Here is a 21,450-nt window from a genome sequence, read left to right on the forward strand (position 1 = left end):
GTCTCACAAATATAAACCAGTCTCCTATATGATTGGTGGGATTTTGTGCTGTGGGCCTCTGCCCTTTTTCTTGCAAAGTCTTATCTTGATTTTATGTAATAATTGGACATAACTATATAAAATTTTATTATGGTAACAGTTTTATTTAGTTCATGATTAACGTCCTTTTTTTAGTATTAAATTGTCATTTTATTTATTTTCTAAGAAAATTGACATTATAATTTAGTATTTTTATTTACATTAAAATAATATAAAAATGAGCATGCATCATTAATGAATTGCACCCATTCCCACCTGATGACTGCATGATACACACCGGATTTCCTCTAATATATATATATAAGACAAGTATACAAAAAATTATGTTAATTATTTTTTAAGCGTAAATTATAACGGATTTTTTTAAAATTTATTATAATTACAGAGATCTGTTATTATTTAAAAGTTATAAATATTTTTTTAAAATTAATAATCGTCTAATAAATATTTTCTCGTGATAGTCCATTGTAAGGACCATTATATTATTTTTTTAGAAATTATTTTGTAATTTTTCAAGTAATAATGGAGTATTTGTAATTACGATAAGATTTAAGAGAATTTATTGTAATTTTATCTTTTTTAAAAGAAATATTTTATACACGTGGATTGTATATATTGAATGGAATTAAAAATATAAAAAGATTTGAAATTAAAACATTTATTTGATTATTTAAGTGATATAAAATTTAATAGAAAATGAGAAAAAAAATTCACCAGAATACCCCTGATCAAGCTTTGAACAAGAAAACAAAATTTCCAGAATTGGGAGCCCTTCTGAGCTCCTCCTTCAGCTCAATCACTGCTGCTTGTGCTTGCTTCACTACTCATTCATTGGCCAGCTCAAAATTATTTTGCGCCATCATTTATTTTCAAATTTTGTGGCCGGAATTTCTTGAGGAGTTCAATTCGGGGAAATTTGAAGCAACAGTGTTGGTTCTGGTCCTGTTGAATTCGTGTTGTTGGAAGATTTGGAGGATCGCGCCTTGGAGTTGCACAGATCTGCGTAAGGATTTTTGTTTTCTTTGCCGGTTATTACTGTAACAATTTAAGCTCCTTTTTTTTTTCCTCCTGGAACTACTTGTTGTTCGGTCAACTCTTGTTTGGTTGTTTTGAGATTGGTAATTCTGATGCGTAAGTGCTAAATTCTCGTAATTTTGTGGGAGAAAATAGGAGAGCCAACAATTTTAGGGTTACGTTTATGCGTCGACTTTAGTTTTGTGATTTTTGTACTATTTTATTGGAAGCGAAGTGGCTACTGGATAGTTCCTTGACACAAATTGTTTTCTTTGTTTCCTAGTTTCTTTCTCTTTTGTCTTTTCAGTCAACATGTGTTGTAGTTTCAGTTTGAAATCTCCTTCTGTTATGGGTAAGTGTAGACTGCAGCAATTCATTAAATCTTTGACCCTTTTGCTATAGCTTCTGTTTCTGAAGATTTTAGCGTGTGCTAAATCCAGCTTCATTGAATCAGATGAAAACAAATCGCCACAAGTTTCTCTTCCTTTTGTCATGTATGCTGCTCAACCTTTTCCCACTGGTTTATCCAGTTTTCGTGGATGATATGAAGGTTACAAGAGAGTTTCATTTACTTCCTTATAGTCTCATGCAAGTGATATGCTTCAAGTGTGTATTCTCTTTGGTGTATACCTGAATTATGAACAGAGTATTAATTTTATAGATAAGAAGTTAAGGAATTTCTGTCTGTCTGAATTTACAGTATTATGATTATTACCTCATAAACTGCATTCAATGTGCCCAACTACTTAACTGAATCGATTGGAGTTAATACCTAACCTTGTTTCCTCTTAGGTTTAGATTCCCGTTTAAGTTAAGGCCTGTAATAATCTAACATTGTTCCTCAAGTTCTTTGATAATACTTCACTATGATAACTGTCTTACACAAGCGCGTATAAATGTTTGACGTTTTCTATAAAACAACCTCAGAGAGTAAAATTGTGTTTATAGTAAGGATTTACTGTATGATAATAAATCTTCATCATTCAATCATTTGAGGAAACTTTAGTTCTGTATATTACCCACCCGTGCGCTGCACCACATTCAAGTGGAAGAGAAAGAATGAAGACTGTTACTAAGAATTGTGATGACCAAATTGTATGCTAGTTGCTGATAAAGTTTCTCCTCCATTGGTATGGACCATCGAGTTTATCTGCCAATTTCAGGATTTATTATGTCCTATAGTTTTGATATCATTTCTTTTTCCGGATAGATTAATGAAGTATGTATCAACCCAAAGCTGTTCCTAGCTCAAGCTTAGCTCACGGGAATCCAGTTGTTCAAACTCAGCCATTAGACTGCAGTGCCAGCAGAATGGATCCTATCAGTGGAAGTAGCAATCTGAACAACAATCCCAATTTGGCATCTAAGCAGCGGCTTCGTTGGACGCATGAGCTTCACGAGCGGTTTGTTGATGCCGTAGCACAACTTGGTGGGCCAGACAGTGAGTTCTTTCTTATATACAAGTTTGGTGCCCACAGTGAGTAAATCAATTAGACATTAGTATGGTGCAGTATAAAATACAGACAAAAAGGATAAAAAAACAGCAGGTAGATGAAAAAGACATTAGGTTAGTTTGGTGATTTTGTTCCATTTATGTAATGAATTCTTTTTGAGCCTGTGATAGATATTATCCACTTTGTTGTGTAATTGAGAAGGGAAAGATAGAATACCCTGCTTTGACACGTCCGACGAGTGAGGATAGGTAGATTTTGCATTACTGTGTGGTCGCACTGTCCAGGTGACAAGGTTTCTTGGGGATATATATTTTTCTCAGTCTGAGACAAATAACTCTTGTGTAGTTGCCTCATGCTGGTACCGCAAAAGACCAAACCAGTTATCTTCAGTGTCGTAAAATTGTCAAATTTTTTAAGATTTTCTGCAAAACTGTTGCAAGGGATGGTTTTCGACATCTCAAGTGGAGGAAGTCTTATCCCAGTCTTCAATCATGCAAGGAAATTTTCTGATATATATCACTGTATTTCAGGAGCAACTCCTAAAGGTGTTCTTAGAGTTATGGGAGTTCAAGGGCTAACAATCTACCATGTGAAAAGCCACTTACAGGTATGCATTTCATGGAATCCTTTCCACAATGCGGTAATCTATTCATTTGTCATGTCGGCTCACCAGCTTGCATTACCCTTTTTCTTCCAACAGAAATATCGGCTTGCCAAGTATCTTCCAGATTCTTCTTCTGATGGTAGGTTGTATGATTGTTATTGTACTTTACGTAAGGTGTAGATTGTTCCATATTGTATATATTCATATAACTTGTTGAATATTGAGTATTTTTGGATTGCCAATTAATATATTTATACATATTGTCTTGATTTGATTAAAAGGGAACAAAGTTGAAAAGAAAGAATCTGGAGACATTATTTCCAGTTTGGATGGCTCATCGTAAGTGAAATCTCCTCTCATCTTTGTCATTCCTTCCTTCGAATCTCACATGGATGTGCCCGACTCTTTGGGATCACATATGGATGTGCATGGCGTTATACAATTTTGCCAAGAGTCACTTGGCAACTGTTTATGAAATATCCTCCTTGTGATTAGTTCATCTCTAATTGGTTGTCTAGAGTACTCTCTTTAACTATCTAATACCCACAAAGCTATGTTCTATTGTGAATATATTAACGTGACTGTTCTAATACAAGAAAGAAGTTATTTGTTATGCTTATAGTGGAATGCAAATAACCGAAGCACTCAAGCTGCAGATGGAGGTTCAGAAGCGATTGCATGAGCAATTAGAGGTACATCCAATTTTTTTTTTAAAGTAATTTTCTTTGCCGTCCCATGGCTACTGTATTTGGTCATGATGATGTCGAACTTGTGGAGATTTTTCAATAGATTCCATCTGTAAACATCTAAGATTCATCCCTCTAAATTGTATCGAGAGGACAACTTGATTTAATTAATCCTGGAGCCATGTAGGTACTTACTGCAGGGAACCTCCTGTGGCTTCATCTTATGAAACTACTAATGAATCTTACAGGTGCAAAGACAGCTGCAGTTGCGGATAGAAGCCCAAGGAAAGTACTTAAAAAAGATAATCGAGGAACAACAACGCCTCAGTGGAGTTCTTTCAGAAGAACCTGGCTTAGGGGTCCCCGCACCAGGAACACAGGACATTCACCCTGAGTCCGATAATAAAACTGAGCCAGCAACTCCTGGTCCGACATCCGAGCCACCTTTTCCTGACAAGCCTGCCAAAGAGCATATCCCAGCCAAGAGTCCTTCAGTTGATGAATCTTTCTCCTCTCACCACGAGCCTCTAACCCCTGATTCTGGTTGCCATGTGACTTCTTCAGTCGAAAGCCCAAGTGAGAGACCAGGGAAAAAGCAACGGGGAAGAGCTGATGTAGCATTCACTAAACCAGAGATGGTTCTCACTCATTCAATACTTGAGTCAAGCTTGAGCCCTCCTTACCAGCAGCCACACTCTATTTTCTTGACAAGAGAGCAGTTCGATCATTCATCAGGGTTATCCATTGGCAGCGAAAATAAGTTAGAAAGAGTCCCCGAAAGCAACCTGTAGCTTGTCCTGGTCCATGTTGCTTGGACCTACATTACCACTCATTTGTCACCTTGTATGTCTAGTTTCTGAAATACATACCTACATTAGGTCAGAAAACCTTACTGGTATTTAGATGTTATGAGAATGTTAGGTTTAGAAGCTTTTATATCCTTGAAGCTTTTCCTTTCAGTGGGTGAACGTGCAGATATTACCTGGTATTGCAGCTTTATTGACTGACCTCTTCGTTTCTTTCAACACTCAACTTCTGAGCTCCTAGGAATTAGTTCTTTGGATTATGTGTGTTATCATTTCACTTTGACATCTCATGTTTGTATCAACATGGGCTACTTTAGAGCTTACACGCGTTTCTAACAATACCCTAGATTTCTTATTTAATGTTCTATTCTCAACTTTTTTAACAGCAAGCTTAGGGGTAAAGTTCACTTCCCTTCAACTAAAGCAAACTTCAGATTTGGAAGTTAATTTCCAAGCTGATTGGTTATCATTCTAAAATAAATAACAGCACCATGGCGATTACAGGTCACCCTTTTGTTCAATAAAGGTGACAGGTGAGCAACATATACAGCTTACAGAAAATGACCTTAATCAGGCCCAGGAGCAAATGCAAGATATTGACACTCATAAATAAATCTACCACTTCATTTTTTTTTTCCTTTCCTCCAACATAAATCTTTTGGCATTTAACGAACCGAAAAAGATGGATTGGAGAAAACTAACAGTATACATTGAAGAACATAAAACATTGTAGAGAATACCCCAGCAGAACTTAATGGTTCAGTCAAAATTCCATCTCAGCTGGCTGGGTTCATGGATGCTCCTAAAATTTCCAGTTTCAACAGATAGGTATCCATTCCTCATGACGCAACTTCATAGGAGAAACGAACTTCTCTTAGCTGAATAAAACATAGTGCCAAGAAGGGAAGTATTTCCAACAATCGGAGCTCTTTTTTTCCTGCTCATACCCAATTCTTTGCAACCATAGCAAAAGGGTGGATTGGAAGGAAAGATTGCAGAGTTACTTAGTGAGAATGGATGGAAAAGGGAATTTTACCCTCTTCATCTGTCCCCGTGCATAAAAGGAGGCGAAGCAAGAGCACTGGTAGCTAGGATGATAGTTTGGTCTCAAAAGACGAGTCCTAAGCATCTGGCTTTACAATGCCATACAGCTTCCAACCACCAAACCCTGCCAAAGAAAATGCCTGGGTTTGAAACAAAATGATGTCAGATGGAGATGTAAGAGATTAATAAGATAAGAAAACACTAAAGCAATGCAGAAGGTGCTAAATGCTACCAACTTCCTCTAGAAATAACTGAAGATTTGATGTACAATATGAAGAATACTCATCAGAGTAAAATGTTGCAAATTTCCATTTCAGATTTTAGGTAAACAGTGAAGGCTAGTTATTTCTGGACCAACCTACATATGCTCTCTTAGTCAAACCTGCTGACTCGGCGTTAACACATAAAAGAAAATTCTGGGTTTTGCTCAACATTCACACAACACATCAAGAAGCAACAAAACATTCTCATAACAAATGCACCAAGACCAAGAGAACTAGGCTCGGTTAAAAGGTCTAAAGTCTTTTACAAAAGTCCACAAAATATCGTGTAGCTGCCAATTATTTTACATAGGTATCTCTTGCTTTTTGAACCCTGAGCGTGTAATATAAGTGGAGTAACCTGGAACAAAGACAACTTGATGCTTTAAATTTTACAGTCTGCACGTGGCATTTTAATTATGATCACCTCAAATTAACTCCTTTTTGATTGAATAGAAAGTTTGCAAGACACTTTCAGGGTTGTTAATGGATGTAGCCTTATTACCCTGCACAAACGGATAAAAAAATTATCTCCTCCGCTTTTAGCAGAGATTGGGCCCTGCAAGCATGTTATGGATTCATTTGACTCGATAAAAAACATAAAAGAATAATCTTCATCAAGTTGAACGAGAATCAAATGATTTCTGAAGCTGGCCAAAATATCCATTGGTCAAAAGTCCAACATCTAAAGTTTCCCAACCTGCTTAACTCAGCCATGTCCAAGAGAAGAATCTCAAGCATCTTCCAGGCATCATTTCACAGCATTATCTCAGATATGAAGCAAACCAAGAACACCTCACTGGACACCCCAGAGTCAACTTTCAACTTCATAGGTTATTTACTAGTCTAGGAGCTTTTTTCCTAGTGAAGTTAGATGCTTCTATAGATTTTCAATACAAAGCACGTTATTCTTCTTACACCGTATACTGTATCAGTCCAAATATATTTAGTCATACAAGTAATCCTGTTGAGAACTGCACTGGTTTCTTAGACTTGTTATTGCCAATAATGGTTACTGAAAATAAATTTTAAGGAAATCAAATCCATGAGCTTATGGAGACTTTCTGAAACCTCCTCACATGTCCTTTACCTGGAAAACCAAATAACCAAGCACACATACATTGAGGTCTGACAACTTCCATTTTTAAAACCAAATGAGGCTATATCAACCCAGAAAATATCGTGATAAAAATTCAAGTAACCACTTGATACTAGAATTTAAAGGGCAGTCTTTATCTACAAAAACGTTCATCAGCTTGTCATTACTGTCAACAAGGAATCCACAAGGAAATAGATGCTCTCAAACAGAAAGTTGTCTTTTCTTCCCTAATTTTCATATGATAATTTCCTTTATTTATGCATTTCATAATAAATTAGTATAAGTAATTACTCGCTCCTTAAGATTAAAAGCATGCAGATACTGTAATGAGTGTTTAAATACAAAAATAAAAATAAAAAATAAAACAATTACAGGACCTCTTCCCATGATTTTCCTGTTGCTTCCAGCAAAGCAGCATTGCAAGTCTTCAGTTCGATGGAGACACCAGAAAACATGGAGGCTGCCTCCTCCCATCCCCTATTGTGCCCCATACACCTGCATGATTATTGGAAGATCCAATCATCCAACACAGGAACAGTCATTAAGTAGTCATTTTCTTATTCAGCAAGTGAACATCAAGAAATCCCATCAATAACCAGCGAAGATTCCCAAGATAATGTGGTACAGAAACTGTAGATCATTTAAAATTTTAAATTGTAGTTGCATGAAATCCCTTTACTCTCTGCAAAATGTATATGTTTTTCTATCTTTATGTTACTATTTAATTAATCATTAAGTATCTTGGCAGTGTGCAAGCAATAAAAAAGTTAATCTTAAAACCAACCTCGAGAAGGTTGAATGTAGAAATACAGTTTACGAATATTCATGTTTGTTTGCAGATGATGAGTTAAAAAATAATTCACAACAAACTACAGAGTTTCAAAGAGGTCCTTGGGTGCAATGTACTTTCACTTCATTCGTCACCCAACACAAAAAAATGGGATGAGAAGTTGTCACAATCAATAATACTCACATTATTGTAAGAATCTCATCCCTTGAGTATTTACAGATGGCCTGTTGAAGGTGCTCTGCTGTTTGCCCATCCATTGCTGCAATCGAGTAAAAGCTTGAAATAAAATGTACCTCGGCTTCCAAGAAACCCCTCACTTGCTCCTGCATGATTTTCAGTGTTTCCCTTGTTCTCTGTGCATCACTACAGCAACATATGAAAATCGAATACAAAATTGAGATCATGGTTTCATTTTATTTACCATTTACACTACAATTAAGAGGCAAATTCCACCTGGATAATATAAGTTGAGGAATCCAACCCAACTGCTCAAGTTTCTGCGAGAGTTTGACAGCATCAGCTCTCCCAGATTTACTCAAAGGTCGGTCATGATCTATTAAATAAGAAAAATGGAATTATCTACAACTAACCTACTACATCCTTGCTTCAGAGAAAAATATTGTAATTGATTACGTTTGATTTAGATGAAATATTTACAAAGCCCAAGAGGAGACAAATTGAGGCAGGGAATCAATGTTCTCTAAAATCCACTGTGAACAAATTCCTAACAACATAGCTCGCGAACAAAAATTAACAACCACCACATTTCTCTTCCCTCCATTTTCTCATCGATTAACTGCACACAATCTCGTGCTGCGGAACCAACAAACATAAACTGGGTGTCATTCCCAGTACATAGAGTAACCAAAATGAGTACCTCTGAGGGAACGGTTTTCCCAGGAGCTCTTGGCGTGACGTAGCAATATAAGGCGGCGGGCGACGGATTCCCGCGGAGTCTCCGCCGAGGCCTGGTCTTCCGCGGTCTCAATGACAAGTGAATTCCTGGTCGAAACCGAGGGTTTTCTTCTCGACACGGTTGTCGATGAGCACGGCAACTGTAATGCGGTGGTATTCGTGATCGGAATCAGCGCGGCGGCACTCATGGCGGACAGAATCCGCTAACTCTTTTCCTCGACGAGATATTTGGTAGCAGACCTATTCACCAATTTTGGCAGTTTGTTTGTTTTTGCTTCGTTTCGTGGAGTCTTGAAATTTGATATGGTGCGATTTCGACACTCCCACCTTCCCTTACACGACTTTAGGCCTACGGATCAAATTTAGTAGAACGTATGCCTCCTCCCAACCCCAAGCATGAAAATATATAGGGTCAATTTAATTATAAAACTATTTAAATTAATTTTGAATAAATATAAAGTTATATTTATTTTTTTATAAAATTTAACTAATTTATTTATTAAACAAAAACAATCATCAATGATACTAGATCAATTTTTTAATATTTATAAACGCTACTAATTTTTTACATCCTAATAAATTTGTACTAATTTCCCTTATGTTATATATATTAGTTCAAAGAATTTCTCTTTTTAGATAATTTTGCATTTTAGGTTTCATTAATTTTTTCTTAATTCAAAAAATATCTTTTATTTATAATAAAGTAAAAATATAATTAGTGAGTCAAAAAGTTTGAATTTTATTTTTTATACAAATTCAAAGTTAACTAATAAATGAGTACAATAAATATACAAAAAGAATTCATGAATAAAAATTATTAATTTGATAATAAAATTAAGTTATTAACTGACTTTTTTGGATATAAATAATTAATTAAATATATTTTTTAACATATTTTCTTTTCAAAAATAATAATTGTTCAAGGCATGAGAGGTATTTTACCCTACAAAAAAATATTATTTTCATCTCACATCATAATTATATGCTCGTGCAGGAGTGTCAAGATGGTTTGAAACATTTGGTTTCAACTCAACCCAACTAGTTTTGGATCAGGTTGGGTTGAGTTAATTATATTTTAAAATAGATTGATATGGATCGAACTAAATAAAATTATACTTTGTAAGAATTGGATATGAGTTGTTAATGGGTTTAAAATGAGTTGTTAATGGGCCTAAATATAGGTTCTTAACAGATTCAATTCATAAACTAAAAATAAAATAAAATAAACCACAATCTTCTCTTCTCAATTGGGTGCACCGACATCTCCTTTTCTCCACACACACACACACACACACACACAAACACTTTCTCTTTCTCCAAAATACACACATACTCTGACAACTCTATTTCTCCATATACTTCATAATTATGTCAGATTTCAAGGGAGGTTGTTGTAGTTTATCCTTATATTTTTGTCACTTTCTTATTTCAAGTACAATTTATGATTCTAAAGGTGATGAAAATGAAAAGTGTTTCTCAACAAGTATAGAGAATTTTGTTGCACCACTTGGTATTTATTCAAGATGAACATCCAAAATTTTATGAATTATTTTGATACAATATAGTATTTTGTTAGATATTTCGTAGATATTTTGTCCTTTATGATTTAGCAAATAAATTTTAATATACATATCATTAGTCAGAAATGACGTGTGATACAAGTTTAATCGTATTGCATTATGAGTAGTACTTATCTTTTTTAGTAGTTCAAATATGATTTTTTTTCTTTTCATTATGTGAAATTCTAAAACATTTGAATTCTAATTAATAAAATAATTTATATTAACTTGACCAACAAATTTGCAACTAAATCTGTTTAGGACCCATTCACTTAGATCCATTTTGGATCGACCCATTTGGAACCGACATAAATCCAAGTCAATCTGTCTGTGTATAGTAACGATTCGTATTATATAATTGAAAATAGATAAATTAGTGTCTCAATTAATTTGATATATTAATTTTAATATTTAATTTAATTTATTTATTAACTTTCCACCCGTCCACTCTTCTAAAAAAAAAAAACTTTCCACGCACCATTATCTTTTGATAGTTAATTTTCTTTTCGGCATTCTTTTCACTTATATATTTTTTATAAATTTAATATTAATATTATTTTATATATATTTTATTAAAATAATAAAAAAATATTTTAAATAACATTGTACAATTTGCAAATACAAAAGGTGTGCGACAAATTATTAGTAATTATAATTGAAGAGATACGTAATTTAATTTTGTATTATACTTTTTTTAATTAAATAGAGTAATGAATATAAGATGAATAATTAATTTAAATCGATAAAATAAATTAACTCTCAAAACCTTCTCAATTTAGTGGTTTATTATTACCAGAATCAAATTTTACCGAGGCTAAAGCGATAACCGTCGTAATTTAAGCGCTATCCGGATTGAGATATGGACAGATCGCCATCGCTGAATTTGGTCTGGGGCACGGAGATCTCGCCCTAATCATCTCGGTCGGAGTCGCGAGACTCTGATTGTTGTTCTTTTTATTCGAGAACCGATTTGTCGTTCTAATAATTCATCAATTTTGGGGGAATTGCAGGTCAGAATAAAGTTGTTATCTTTAATTTGATGGTTGGACGAGCTCGACTTTTGATGTTCTAATATGTTGCTGATTTGTGAATTTATGCTTCCATTATCTGTTTCATTGACTTCTTCTGCTGTCTAGGGTTTCTTTAGTGAGAACGGAGTAGTTCTGATGGAATTTTCTAGTTTATTTTGTTTAACGTTTTTTCCCGCTTGGATGCTCTGAGTTATATTTAGTCACGAGATTTTTCTTTTTGAGTTCAGGGAGATGAACTTTATGTATAGTATGATTCATTGTTGTTTCTATATGATCCATTGGCTAGCCCACTGTTTTGCAATTCTCATTTCAGAGTCTAATCAATCCGGGTGTTGTAGTGTGCACTTTAGTTCCTAGCCATTGATGAATGCATCCGCTTTGAAATTGTTATGATATTGCCTTTGTTGCAGCTAACAAGTGAGTGCAGTTGAGTATTTGGAAATGTCATTCCAGGAGGAAGTTATGGATTATGCAGACGAAGTAGACGAGGATATGTTTTTTGCTGGTAGAATATTGGGAGATTCTGAGTTCGATGAGGATGAGGATGAGTATGACAATTTGGTCAGTTCAATCTACAAATCATAGTCATTAATATAATTATTAAGTTTTAACTCTACCGCATTATGTTTTCTTGTTGGTTTTGGTTATTGGTGATGTAAATCAACTGAAATGTGGTTAGGATGATAAGTTCATGGATACTTATGCCGCTGAGGCACGGAAAGGGAAGGATATCCAAGGAATCCCGTGGGAGAGGTTAAGCATATCAAGGGAGAAGTATAGGCAGACTAGACTGGAACAATATAAGAATTATGAGAATATTCCCCAATCTGGACAGGGGTCAGAGAAGGTAATTTTCAGATTCAAATGATAGCAAAATGCAGTTGGGTTGGTTTTGTATATCTTAACTGTCATGCGAACTGATCTAACTTTTCCTTTTGAATATTTTAGGAATGCAAGTTGACAAGGAAAGGTGGTGTGTATTATGAATTCTGGCAGAATACCAGATCGGTAAAATCAACCATTCTTCATTTTCAGGTAAAGAGATACACTATGTTTTTTTTTTTTAATATTTTAAGCTCTAAATTGATTGTTGGTTCTTGAGAAGCTTTCAGTTGTTTTACTTTTGTACTTTTATTCACTACATAAAATACACTCTCCTTTTGCATTTAACTGAGACTGCTCTGCACACCCAAATAAATAAAACTGTGTTTGCCTAGAGCAGGATGAGGCAGACACAGAACTCTGTATTGCCCAGCCTTTTTAAAACTTTCACTTTATTGATAAGTTTCAAGAAAAATCTGATTTTGCCTAATTCTCAGAAGGGTATTGCTGGATTCTGATTTAAGCTAATAGTCCTATCTGCGGCTAATACGTTTAGATGTGGGGTAAGGCAACCAGATGGAAGACAAGGGTTTTGCTCTATCTTCCTTATTCTAATTTATCCCTTGAGCATTTCGTTTTCTTCTTAAAATTTGGAGTAGAGGTGCCGAGATAATTGAAGAATCTGTCTTGAATATATAAAGTGGTATAGTTCTTTGTGCTGCCAATAGAGGTTCTCATTTCGAGTCAAATTTAGAGTTTCATCCGCTGACGTTGTCCGATAGTTGAACCACGGAATTTTCTAGTTGGATAATGATGCCTATCATGATTGGGTTGGGTACTTGTGGTCTTAAGCTTGGTGTTAGGTATTATTTAGGTAACTATTATACATGTGTATTTTGCTTTCTTTTGATGAATATGCTGTTAGAATAATTTATCATAGGTAGTGTAGCCTGTCATACATTCTTATATTTTTTTGGTGTTTTTACGGATAATATGGATTTGACTTTTCTTCAAAATGGCTCCATGATTGCAGTTGAGGAATCTGGTTTGGTCAACTTCAAAGCATGATGTTTACCTCATGTCGCATTATTCAATCATTCATTGGTCTTCATTGAGCTCCAAGAAGACTGAAGTTCTCAATGTTTCCGGTCATGTGGCTCCCAGTGAGGTAATCATAAATTTGAGACATGTAAGTTATAATTTCCTTTAGGTATTATGGTATCTGGTGCTAATTTATTATTTCTGATAGAAACACCCGGGAAGTTTACTGGAAGGCTTTAGTCAGATACAAGTAACTACTATGGCTGTACGTGACAATTTGCTGATTGCTGGGGGATCCCAGGGGGAGCTTATTTGCAAGGTAGTCCTATTGATTAGAGCTTTATTATCATTTGTGCTTTCCCACACTCAGATATGGTGCATCTTTCCAGATGATGTCTATGATTTGATGCATCAGTCGCCATTGGTTCTTTCTCTGGTCGGGAGACTACTTGTTTTCGTCAAGATATGATGACCTCCCTGTTTTCAGCTACATGATCTCTTTGCCTTGAGTTTTTCCCCCTCATATAGAAGGAAATAAAGATTACTTAGCTTAGAGATCATACTAACATGGAGATATTCAAACTCAATAATGAGAAATAACACTTGCTCCTCGAAGAATCTTTCTTTTCTTTGTTGATGATAGCTGGATGAAACATTCGTCATGTAATGCAGGATCTAGATTGCCCTGGTGTTAGCTTTTGTACGAGGACAACTTATGATGATAATGCTATCACAAATGCCATTGAGATCTACGATGGTCCAAGGTAAACTTCATTCTTTGTCTTGAACCCACCCAAAATTCTCTGCTCTCCTAACCTCTGTGTGAAGTAGAAACCATGTATGCAATATGCTGTAGAATTATATGATTGAGGAAATTTCATGTCACCCATTTTGGTCCCTAGCAAGTGGTAACAGCTCATAGATGAGCTGTTAGATGTGCTTATGATGATTTTGTTAATTGAAGGTAGTACTCAAGTGTTGCAACTAATTAGCTCAAATTGATTGGTGTCTTTGGCGTTTTACAGAACCAATTTATTCACTGCAATAGGTGATTAACTTCTCCTTGCCAAAATTCTATCATCTGTTCTCTCCCATTTTTTTAGTTGAGTTTAGCTTTCTTATTCTTCTGTCCTTTGTTCGCTATATTTTAAGTCCCTATTTACCTCTATTCTATTTTATTTCTTTTTCCAATCACGTTGGTTAACATCTTAATTTGGATTGTTTAATTCAGTAAATGCCAGACATAATTTCAGGAAATGGTATTAGCATACAAAACAAAGAAATAATTCTTTTCATTTTTCTATAATCTTAAGCACATGCATTGAGTCTGCCAAACTGAAAGCTGCCAAAAATCTCAATCCAATGTCTGGAATTAATTGGTTTTGAACCACCATCAGTGGTTCTATTCATTTCACAGCTTCAAATAACGATGGTGGAGTGCGGGATTTTGACATGGAGAGATTTCAGCTTGTTAAGCAATTCTGTTACCCATGGCCTGTGAACGTAAGTTCTCTTTATTGCAACATAAATTTACATGCACATAAATCGAATAGTGACAGATATGGATCTTTGTTCTCATGAAATTGCTGACAAATAGCAGGTGTCTTTGTGAAAATGACTAGCAAATAAATAATGACAAGTATTTTGTCTAATTGTAGACCGGTTGGTGCTTTCATGAAATTATCCATTTTGCAATCAATGTGGCTTTGTAGTCACTGTATGTTTGGACAGGAACTTGAAAATTGTTGCAGTTTAGGAGAACCCACTTGAATATGTTTCCAAAGTATCTTTGGCATACCATATGGTAAATGTCTCACATGAAACATAGGTGGCATGCTTGCATGACCAAAATTGGAGTTTATTAGGGAGGATGGAACATACATACTTTCTGCATGCTTATAATTTGGTATTTTCGTTGGGTGTGTTACTTGGTATAGTATTAGCTATTGCTTGTATTCGTATGTGTCATGAAAGTTGATATGTATTGCCATGAACTCTTTACATGACAAAGCATAATTTCAGACCCACATATGTACTTCCATCTTACTGGAGTTAAACTTTTCGAGATTTATGCTCTTACGGCAGGCCCTATATATTTCCTAGCATGTGTAAATCTGCTTCCTACTAGTAAAACACTAGGTGTTTGGGTTGCCGTTGAGCCTGAGTGACATTATATTGCTTGAGCTTAGTGTGTGTCCCATGTAACCGTGAGCAGAAAAGTTGCTTGCGTGTGTGAGTGACTTGTGCTCATTTCACCTCATTCTGGTTTTTATAATCTTTCGTCTCTCTAAAAGTATATTCTGGTAATGTTGTGTTAGTTTGTTTGCAGCATTCCTCTTTGAGTCCAGATGGCAAAGTCATCGCTGTTGTTGGGGACAACCCTGATGGGGTGTTGGTGGATTCACAAACTGGCAAGGTGGGTACTTAATTTCTATAATTAATATTGGTAAAACCAAAACTTACATTGGGCAGTGGAGAAGAGCTGATATATTGTTCTGGGACCAACGGCCAGCTACATTTCAGTTATTTTGATTCATCATGTTTTTTATGCTCTAGTAACTCCTTTTCTTTCATAGACTATTGCGCCTGTTTGTGGACATCTGGATTTCTCCTTTGCTTCTGCATGGCATCCAAATGGTCACATGTTTGCGACAGGGAACCAGGACAAAACTTGTCGAGTATGGGATGCTCGAAACCTGTCAAAGTCTGTTGCTGTACTCAAGGGAAATCTTGGCGCAATCCGATCTATCCGTTTCACATCTGATGGACAGTTTATGGCAATGGCTGAACCAGCTGATTTTGTTCACGTGTATGATGTGAAGAATGATTATGAGAAGGAACAAGAGATTGACTTCTTTGGTGAAATCTCTGGAGTCTCTTTCAGTCCTGATACAGATTCCCTCTTCATTGGGGTATGGGATCGTACTTATGGTAGCCTCCTTCAGTACAACCGATGCAGAAACTATTCATATCTGGACTCTCTAATGTGAATCATTTGGTTACTTTGATGAGTCCATGCTTTTATTGTTGGAGAGAAACACAGGTGGATCTCTCTATTTACTTCTCAAGGGGGCTGAATCTGCCTGGCTGGCTATTTACTCAACTGGCAGAGAAGTGAATATGAGAGGCCTATAATGTGTTTTGATGCGGCAAGAACGGAAATCAATATATCAAGGCCAATTTTTTTTGTGGGAATGTCACTAGGTTGTGTATAGCATTAGCCAGTGGACAGATAGATTAGTATAGTCTATAATAGGTTAACTTACGCCTAATACTTTTTAGAGGTGCTGATACTCCGTCTGACTTTGCCCCTTTGGGTAATTCTTGTGATATTTGCAAGCCATGCGAAGGCATTCTGGTGATGTTTGTTTTCATTTTTACATTGAAATATTTAGCAAGAGGAGAAAACGACTACTTGTTTTAAGTTTGTTGGTTTACTCTTTTAAGGTTGCTGGCTTAGTTCACACTTAAGACCCCTGCTCTTTCCTTTCAACGGGTTTTCTGGAATCTGCTAATTGGAAAGTTATATCTCATTCTGCATGAGAACCTCCTGGTCCAAAATCAGGCTAGCTGGAAATTATACTGTGTAGGATGAACCGATGAAGTGATGCTAAATGAGTGCATATGTCCGCACTTCGATTCTGTGGAGTTAAATCTAAAGGCACCTTTTTTAAGCGGCAATTTTTCTAGGGGTTAAAAACAGATTTTTGATGCTTAGGCGATAAGGTGGAATTCATTCGATCTAAAGAGTATTTATTTGCACTAACATTTATAATTTGGTACATTTACAGAATTTCTTTTCAGTGTCAAAATAGCAAAAAGTGAGTCCTCTCTTGTCCTAATTTTGGAATCTGAGGTAAGTTAGCATACAGCTTACTGACCTCATGGGCTGCTCTGACTTCTCTATGATTTTTCGTCGCACTTCTGTTTTTGATTTTTATTGCTGCTATGAATTTGTATTAGAGTGCTCCTTAAGCTACATTCTCTGACCTGCAAAAATAAATGTAAAAATTAGCTCTGAACAAAAATCATATTAGAACTTTTGAAGCAGTTGTCTTCAGTTACACCAATAGCCAAAAGGCAAATGTAGGAATTATCTTCCATAGCATCGAAAAGAACCAAAGTTTGTAAATATTGATAAGCAATATTTAGAGAAAACAATTTACAGAACTTTATTGGAAAGAACATCATTCCCCGAGGAGTCAAACACATATCAGAAGAATATATGCACCTGCGATGTATATGTCTTTGATAGTAGATATCCACAGTCCTCTACAAGAACTCTTTCGCCACCAGCCACCTTAGCTAGTCCAGAGACTGATTTATCCATTTCCTCAGCCTGCAGAGATAGAAACCATGTCACTCTGGAACTTCAATATGTAGGGATTGAATAAGCTACCTTTCGCAGAATATCCACTTCAGAAGAAAAAATGGAAAACAAAGAAAACATTCTGGGTATTTATAATAACAAAACGTAATAATTGCAGCCATTAACTAACAAAATGAATGTATGAAAACTATTTTGCTTTTTGCATGTCTGCCACTCCACAAGAAAAGTTAATGTTCAAGAATATACTAGATGTTCTAACTGGCCACATTAAATAGAAAAAACAATGTTTTGTAGCTGGCTTACTTTTTGCATAAATCTCTGAATATGAGAACCTATTGATTCCATCACCTTGAGAGCCGCACCAAGAGCCTCCCCTAGCTCTGCAGTATCAGCCTGAAAATTTTCATCTCATAAATCAGTCCATCTAGATTCAGGAAAACAGAAACTATACAATGCCATGTCTTGGTAAACTGAGTACATAGTAGAGAATTAGAAGATGAAACGTTACCCGCACTTCCCCACCGACGGGAAGTCTAACTGAGGAACTAAGCAATGCATTTGTTGTGCCTAATAGGGAAGTTGAGTAATCCTCTTCCAGAGTAGTCCATTCATCAAGGTATGGCATCTAAAACCATGATAAAGAAAAAGTATGTTAATGTTTAAGTTTCATATATATTAGGAGAGAGAAAGAAGGCAGTCATCACAAACATTTATTCCATGGAAGGAAGGTGGAAGCAGAGAAACAGTAAACAATGATAGGTGGAAAATGTGTAAAGAGATTGAACTCTCAGTTTTGTTTCCTCCCTTTTTCCATTCTTTTGATAGTAAAGTTTGGCATTTCCCATCCTTTCTTCATGGCACATTTGACATATGTGAAGCGACGAAATGAGGTATATTGGAGGAGGAAATACTATAACAATTAACATCTTTTGACACCTCTAAGTATCAAATAGCCAACAACCTTTCTCCCTAGTATACATGACATATGGATTGAGAAGTTGCTGAAGGAAGGCTACTACAATCACATAAAATGCTCTTGCATATGTCAACTAAACAACCCATTAAAGATAGTTGCAATTATCCAAAGTCTGCATTTTTTATGCATTACAAACTCTCATTCATAAAGCTCAAAGTACAAATGAAAAAACTGAAAGCATAACAAACACACCAAAGTTCAAGGAATCAGGATTGGAACCCTTACTTGAGTTTCAACAATTGTGGTCAAAGTTTGTATTCTTCTCAATACTACAAGTTCTATGCGTTTCCTTTTCACTTTATCACGTAAATCTGATAGCTTGTCGCCAATCGAATAAAACTTTCTCTGCATAAGAAAGAAAAGAGCGTAAGTATATGAATAAAATAAAGGAGATAAGTGGTTACATTGTAAAGTCAAAATTCAGTTTGACAAGGGTTGATCATTTCGCAGGATCCCAGACAAAAGGAGATGCAAAATAAGAATATAAATATTATGCGCTAAGGCAGAAATACAAACACTAATCTCAATCAGCAACCTTTGGTTTTACCAAAATATACTTTGTAATAACAGTTAAAAAATTGTAAGACCATAAGTGTGGACGATAAAGATACAAGAATATCTGAATAGTCACACAGTAAATTCTCTCTATGGAAGTTGGGGACAAACCTCAGCTTCTTGCATCTGGACACGCATGGAGGCTTCTGCTTTGGTGTTGGCAAACCGCCACTGTAGATAATGGTTGCTCAACATCTTGAGAGAATGAACATCTTCTTGGTGACTAATGACCTTCCTTCCTTTCTTCACATCTAATCCTGACCTTATACATGACGAAGGATGTGGAGGCAGGGAAATGCCTCCCCCTATTTTCAAAGAAGATGAAAAATTCAGCGAACGTGCACAATCACTTGTGGTTCTGCCAGCATTGCTAGAATTCCTCTCTGCAAGCCATTTATCCACATCGGGCATAGAAGAACGAGTATCAGGAACACCCCGCAGCTTGTTAATTGGCATGCAGAGTGGGGAGTTTGGGCACGAGGAACTGCCCTGATTTGAAGATGTAGTACTACTGGAATCCATATCATCACTTCTCGATGTTGAAATCCTCGAGAGCTTCTTTTCCACATCAGATGTGGCCTCTTGCAATAGCCTAGCCGCTGCTGTAACAGCGGCACATCCGTTACTGCTACTATTCAGCGAATTTGAACGATAGATACTATTAGGAACTTGCCTATACCTCGACGCAACAATCCGATCTGTGCCCATTGCAATCGGCGTGTCAGGCCTTGATGAAACCCTAGCTTCGGGATGCTGATGATCTCTGGGTTCTCCATTTTCTTTAGCATGCTGCTTCACTCGTTGCTGGGGCTGTTTTCTCTGTATAGTCGATACAATTGAAGCGGACAATTTATCTAAGCTACGATTCGTCTCAGGAATGTGATTCTCGTCGGTTTTGGACGGTTGACGGCGGTGGACAGTTTTCGAGCGCGGAAAATCGGAAGGGTTTGGGGTTGAATTGGAATGGATTAAAGGAGACATGAACCGAGAACTGACTTCTCTCACTCTGGGCCGGCGTTGGGAGAGCGGCGGAGGCGGAGCTGGTTGCTCCGACGTCGAGTCTGCTGCTCCTCCACCTCCTGGTTCGATCATTCTCACCCAGTTCTCCGGATTCAGTGATAGGAAATTTATCCACAGGACGTAATTAGGAATTAAGATACCCTCAATCCTCCAATGATTTATAAAATTGGCAGCAGAAAGAGAAGAAAGGATTTTGTAAAATTGAAAGAAAATAGGAAAAATGATTGAGAAACTAGCCGTTGTGAAATATAAACAATATATCCTGCGGGTAACGGTTCTATTTCCTACTAGTATTCTTTAACTATTTTGAAAATGTTGGGTAGACCCGATTACTGCAAACGGGCGAAAATTTGTTGGGTAGACCCGGCTGCAAACGGGCTAAATGGGGACTAATCAAATAATCCATTTTAGTATTTTTTTTTCTTTTTATATTGATCCACACAATTGTTTCCGTGTGCGTATTTTGTTGATTCTCTTTATTATATTCCTATTTATTAAAAAACCTTTTTATATCCTTGTAGTTACTGTCTACTGTCTTTTACCTTAATTGAGTTACAACTATATTGTAGGCTGAATAAATCTTTTCCGACAAAATTGACCTTATAAGCATAAGAACTAACTTTTTCACATGCATTAATTGTGTGAATAGGTACAAGGGTGGTTTGATTAGAAAAAATTTATTTGACTTGCAATAGGTGGATAATAAGATAATCAAATGTAAATACAGATTTTCATTCATTTTTTTCTTATTTTTCTAGTATCAATAAATTTTGACCAAATGATAATCTATTTATTGAATGAAAATAAAAATTAAGGTAATGGATGTAATCTTCAGAAAATCTTTCATAAAGCAACAACTCTTCAGTCAAGCTATCTAAGCTAGAACTTCACTTTCCAATCTAACTTCACTAACTCTATTCACCGCTTTCTCAATCTCGGAACTGGATCTACTTTCCTCGCATTCTCTAAATGAATTGCGTTATGGTCCTAAACTCTCGATATATCATATGTAATGATAGATTAAGGCAAGTTTGTCTTTCGGAAGAGGTGAGAGTGGTGGGGAAAGAAAGTTATAATCATACCCGTATTCAGAGCGCCAAAGATAGAAGCGGTACCCATAAAGTGGCGGAGCTGAAGGCTATGCTGTCTCCCTACCGCTCCGTTGGGTCAACGTAACGAAATTAGTCCAGTTTCAGTTCTTACTCTAACTGCAATCTATCTATATAGGATAAAAGTGACCGCCCTCGATCACAAACGAAAAATTTCATAAGAGAAGAAAGATGGTATCGTAAAGTAGTCTATTCGAGAATGGTATAAATATCTGAAATAATTCATTATCAATCTGCTATTGATATATACCAATTCTTGCACTAATCACAAAACACAACCTTAAAATTAAGACATT

General features: G+C 36.0%; 4 protein-coding genes across 8 annotated transcripts; 2 read left to right on the forward strand and 2 right to left on the reverse strand.

Moving 5' to 3' along the window:
- Positions 1-775: 775 nt before the first annotated feature.
- LOC105168079 (myb family transcription factor PHL7) lies at positions 776-4,804 on the forward strand. The gene is made up of 7 exons (XM_011088004.3): positions 776-1,042; positions 2,264-2,494; positions 3,038-3,114; positions 3,208-3,250; positions 3,393-3,450; positions 3,734-3,803; positions 4,046-4,804. Exons 2-7 carry the CDS (start codon positions 2,275-2,277, stop codon positions 4,586-4,588), a joined length of 1,011 nt encoding a protein of 336 aa, XP_011086306.1. The 5' UTR covers positions 776-1,042; positions 2,264-2,274; the 3' UTR covers positions 4,589-4,804.
- Positions 4,805-5,046: 242 nt separating this feature from the next.
- On the reverse strand, positions 5,047-9,077 carry LOC105168078 (Phosphoglycerate mutase family protein). Of its 3 annotated transcripts, XM_020696484.2 has the most exons (6): positions 8,674-9,077; positions 8,250-8,349; positions 7,980-8,159; positions 7,384-7,501; positions 6,335-6,413; positions 5,047-5,787 (listed from the first exon to the last, which is right to left on the reverse strand). In XM_020696484.2, exons 1-5 carry the CDS (start codon positions 8,897-8,899, stop codon positions 6,336-6,338), a joined length of 702 nt encoding a protein of 233 aa, XP_020552143.1. In that variant the 5' UTR covers positions 8,900-9,077; the 3' UTR covers positions 5,047-5,787; position 6,335. The 3 variants fall into 3 exon arrangements, with proteins under 3 accessions (XP_020552143.1, XP_011086305.1, XP_088739376.1); XM_011088003.3 differs by lacking the exon at positions 6,335-6,413; XM_088883250.1 differs by having other exon boundaries at positions 5,047-6,413.
- A 1,981-nt stretch (positions 9,078-11,058) lies between these two features.
- On the forward strand, positions 11,059-16,588 carry LOC105168080 (putative WD repeat-containing protein C2A9.03). Of its 2 annotated transcripts, none has more exons than XM_011088009.3 (10): positions 11,059-11,280; positions 11,755-11,862; positions 11,981-12,148; positions 12,250-12,336; positions 13,157-13,291; positions 13,373-13,483; positions 13,837-13,928; positions 14,562-14,667; positions 15,494-15,580; positions 15,741-16,588. In XM_011088009.3, the coding sequence occupies exons 2-10, from the start codon at positions 11,764-11,766 to the stop codon at positions 16,152-16,154; spliced, it is 1,299 nt and encodes a 432-aa protein (XP_011086311.1). In that variant the 5' UTR covers positions 11,059-11,280; positions 11,755-11,763; the 3' UTR covers positions 16,155-16,588. The 2 variants fall into 2 exon arrangements, with proteins under 2 accessions (XP_011086311.1, XP_011086310.1); XM_011088008.3 differs by having other exon boundaries at positions 11,060-11,280; positions 11,712-11,862.
- Positions 16,589-16,900: 312 nt separating this feature from the next.
- LOC105168081 (protein ENDOSPERM DEFECTIVE 1) lies at positions 16,901-20,395 on the reverse strand. Of its 2 annotated transcripts, XM_088883097.1 has the most exons (7): positions 19,705-19,845; positions 19,137-19,627; positions 18,696-18,815; positions 18,003-18,119; positions 17,798-17,887; positions 17,396-17,503; positions 16,901-17,154 (listed from the first exon to the last, which is right to left on the reverse strand). In XM_088883097.1, the coding sequence occupies exons 1-7, from the start codon at positions 19,811-19,813 to the stop codon at positions 17,068-17,070; spliced, it is 1,122 nt and encodes a 373-aa protein (XP_088739223.1). In that variant the 5' UTR covers positions 19,814-19,845; the 3' UTR covers positions 16,901-17,067. The 2 variants fall into 2 exon arrangements, with proteins under 2 accessions (XP_088739223.1, XP_011086312.1); XM_011088010.3 differs by having other exon boundaries at positions 19,137-20,395.
- Between the last annotated feature and the right edge of the window lie 1,055 nt (positions 20,396-21,450).

Source organism: Sesamum indicum, linkage group LG8, assembly GCF_026168435.1.
Source record: "Sesamum indicum cultivar Baizhima isolate 11 linkage group LG8, ASM2616843v1, whole genome shotgun sequence".
Classification (NCBI taxonomy): Eukaryota; Viridiplantae; Streptophyta; class Magnoliopsida; order Lamiales; family Pedaliaceae; genus Sesamum; species Sesamum indicum.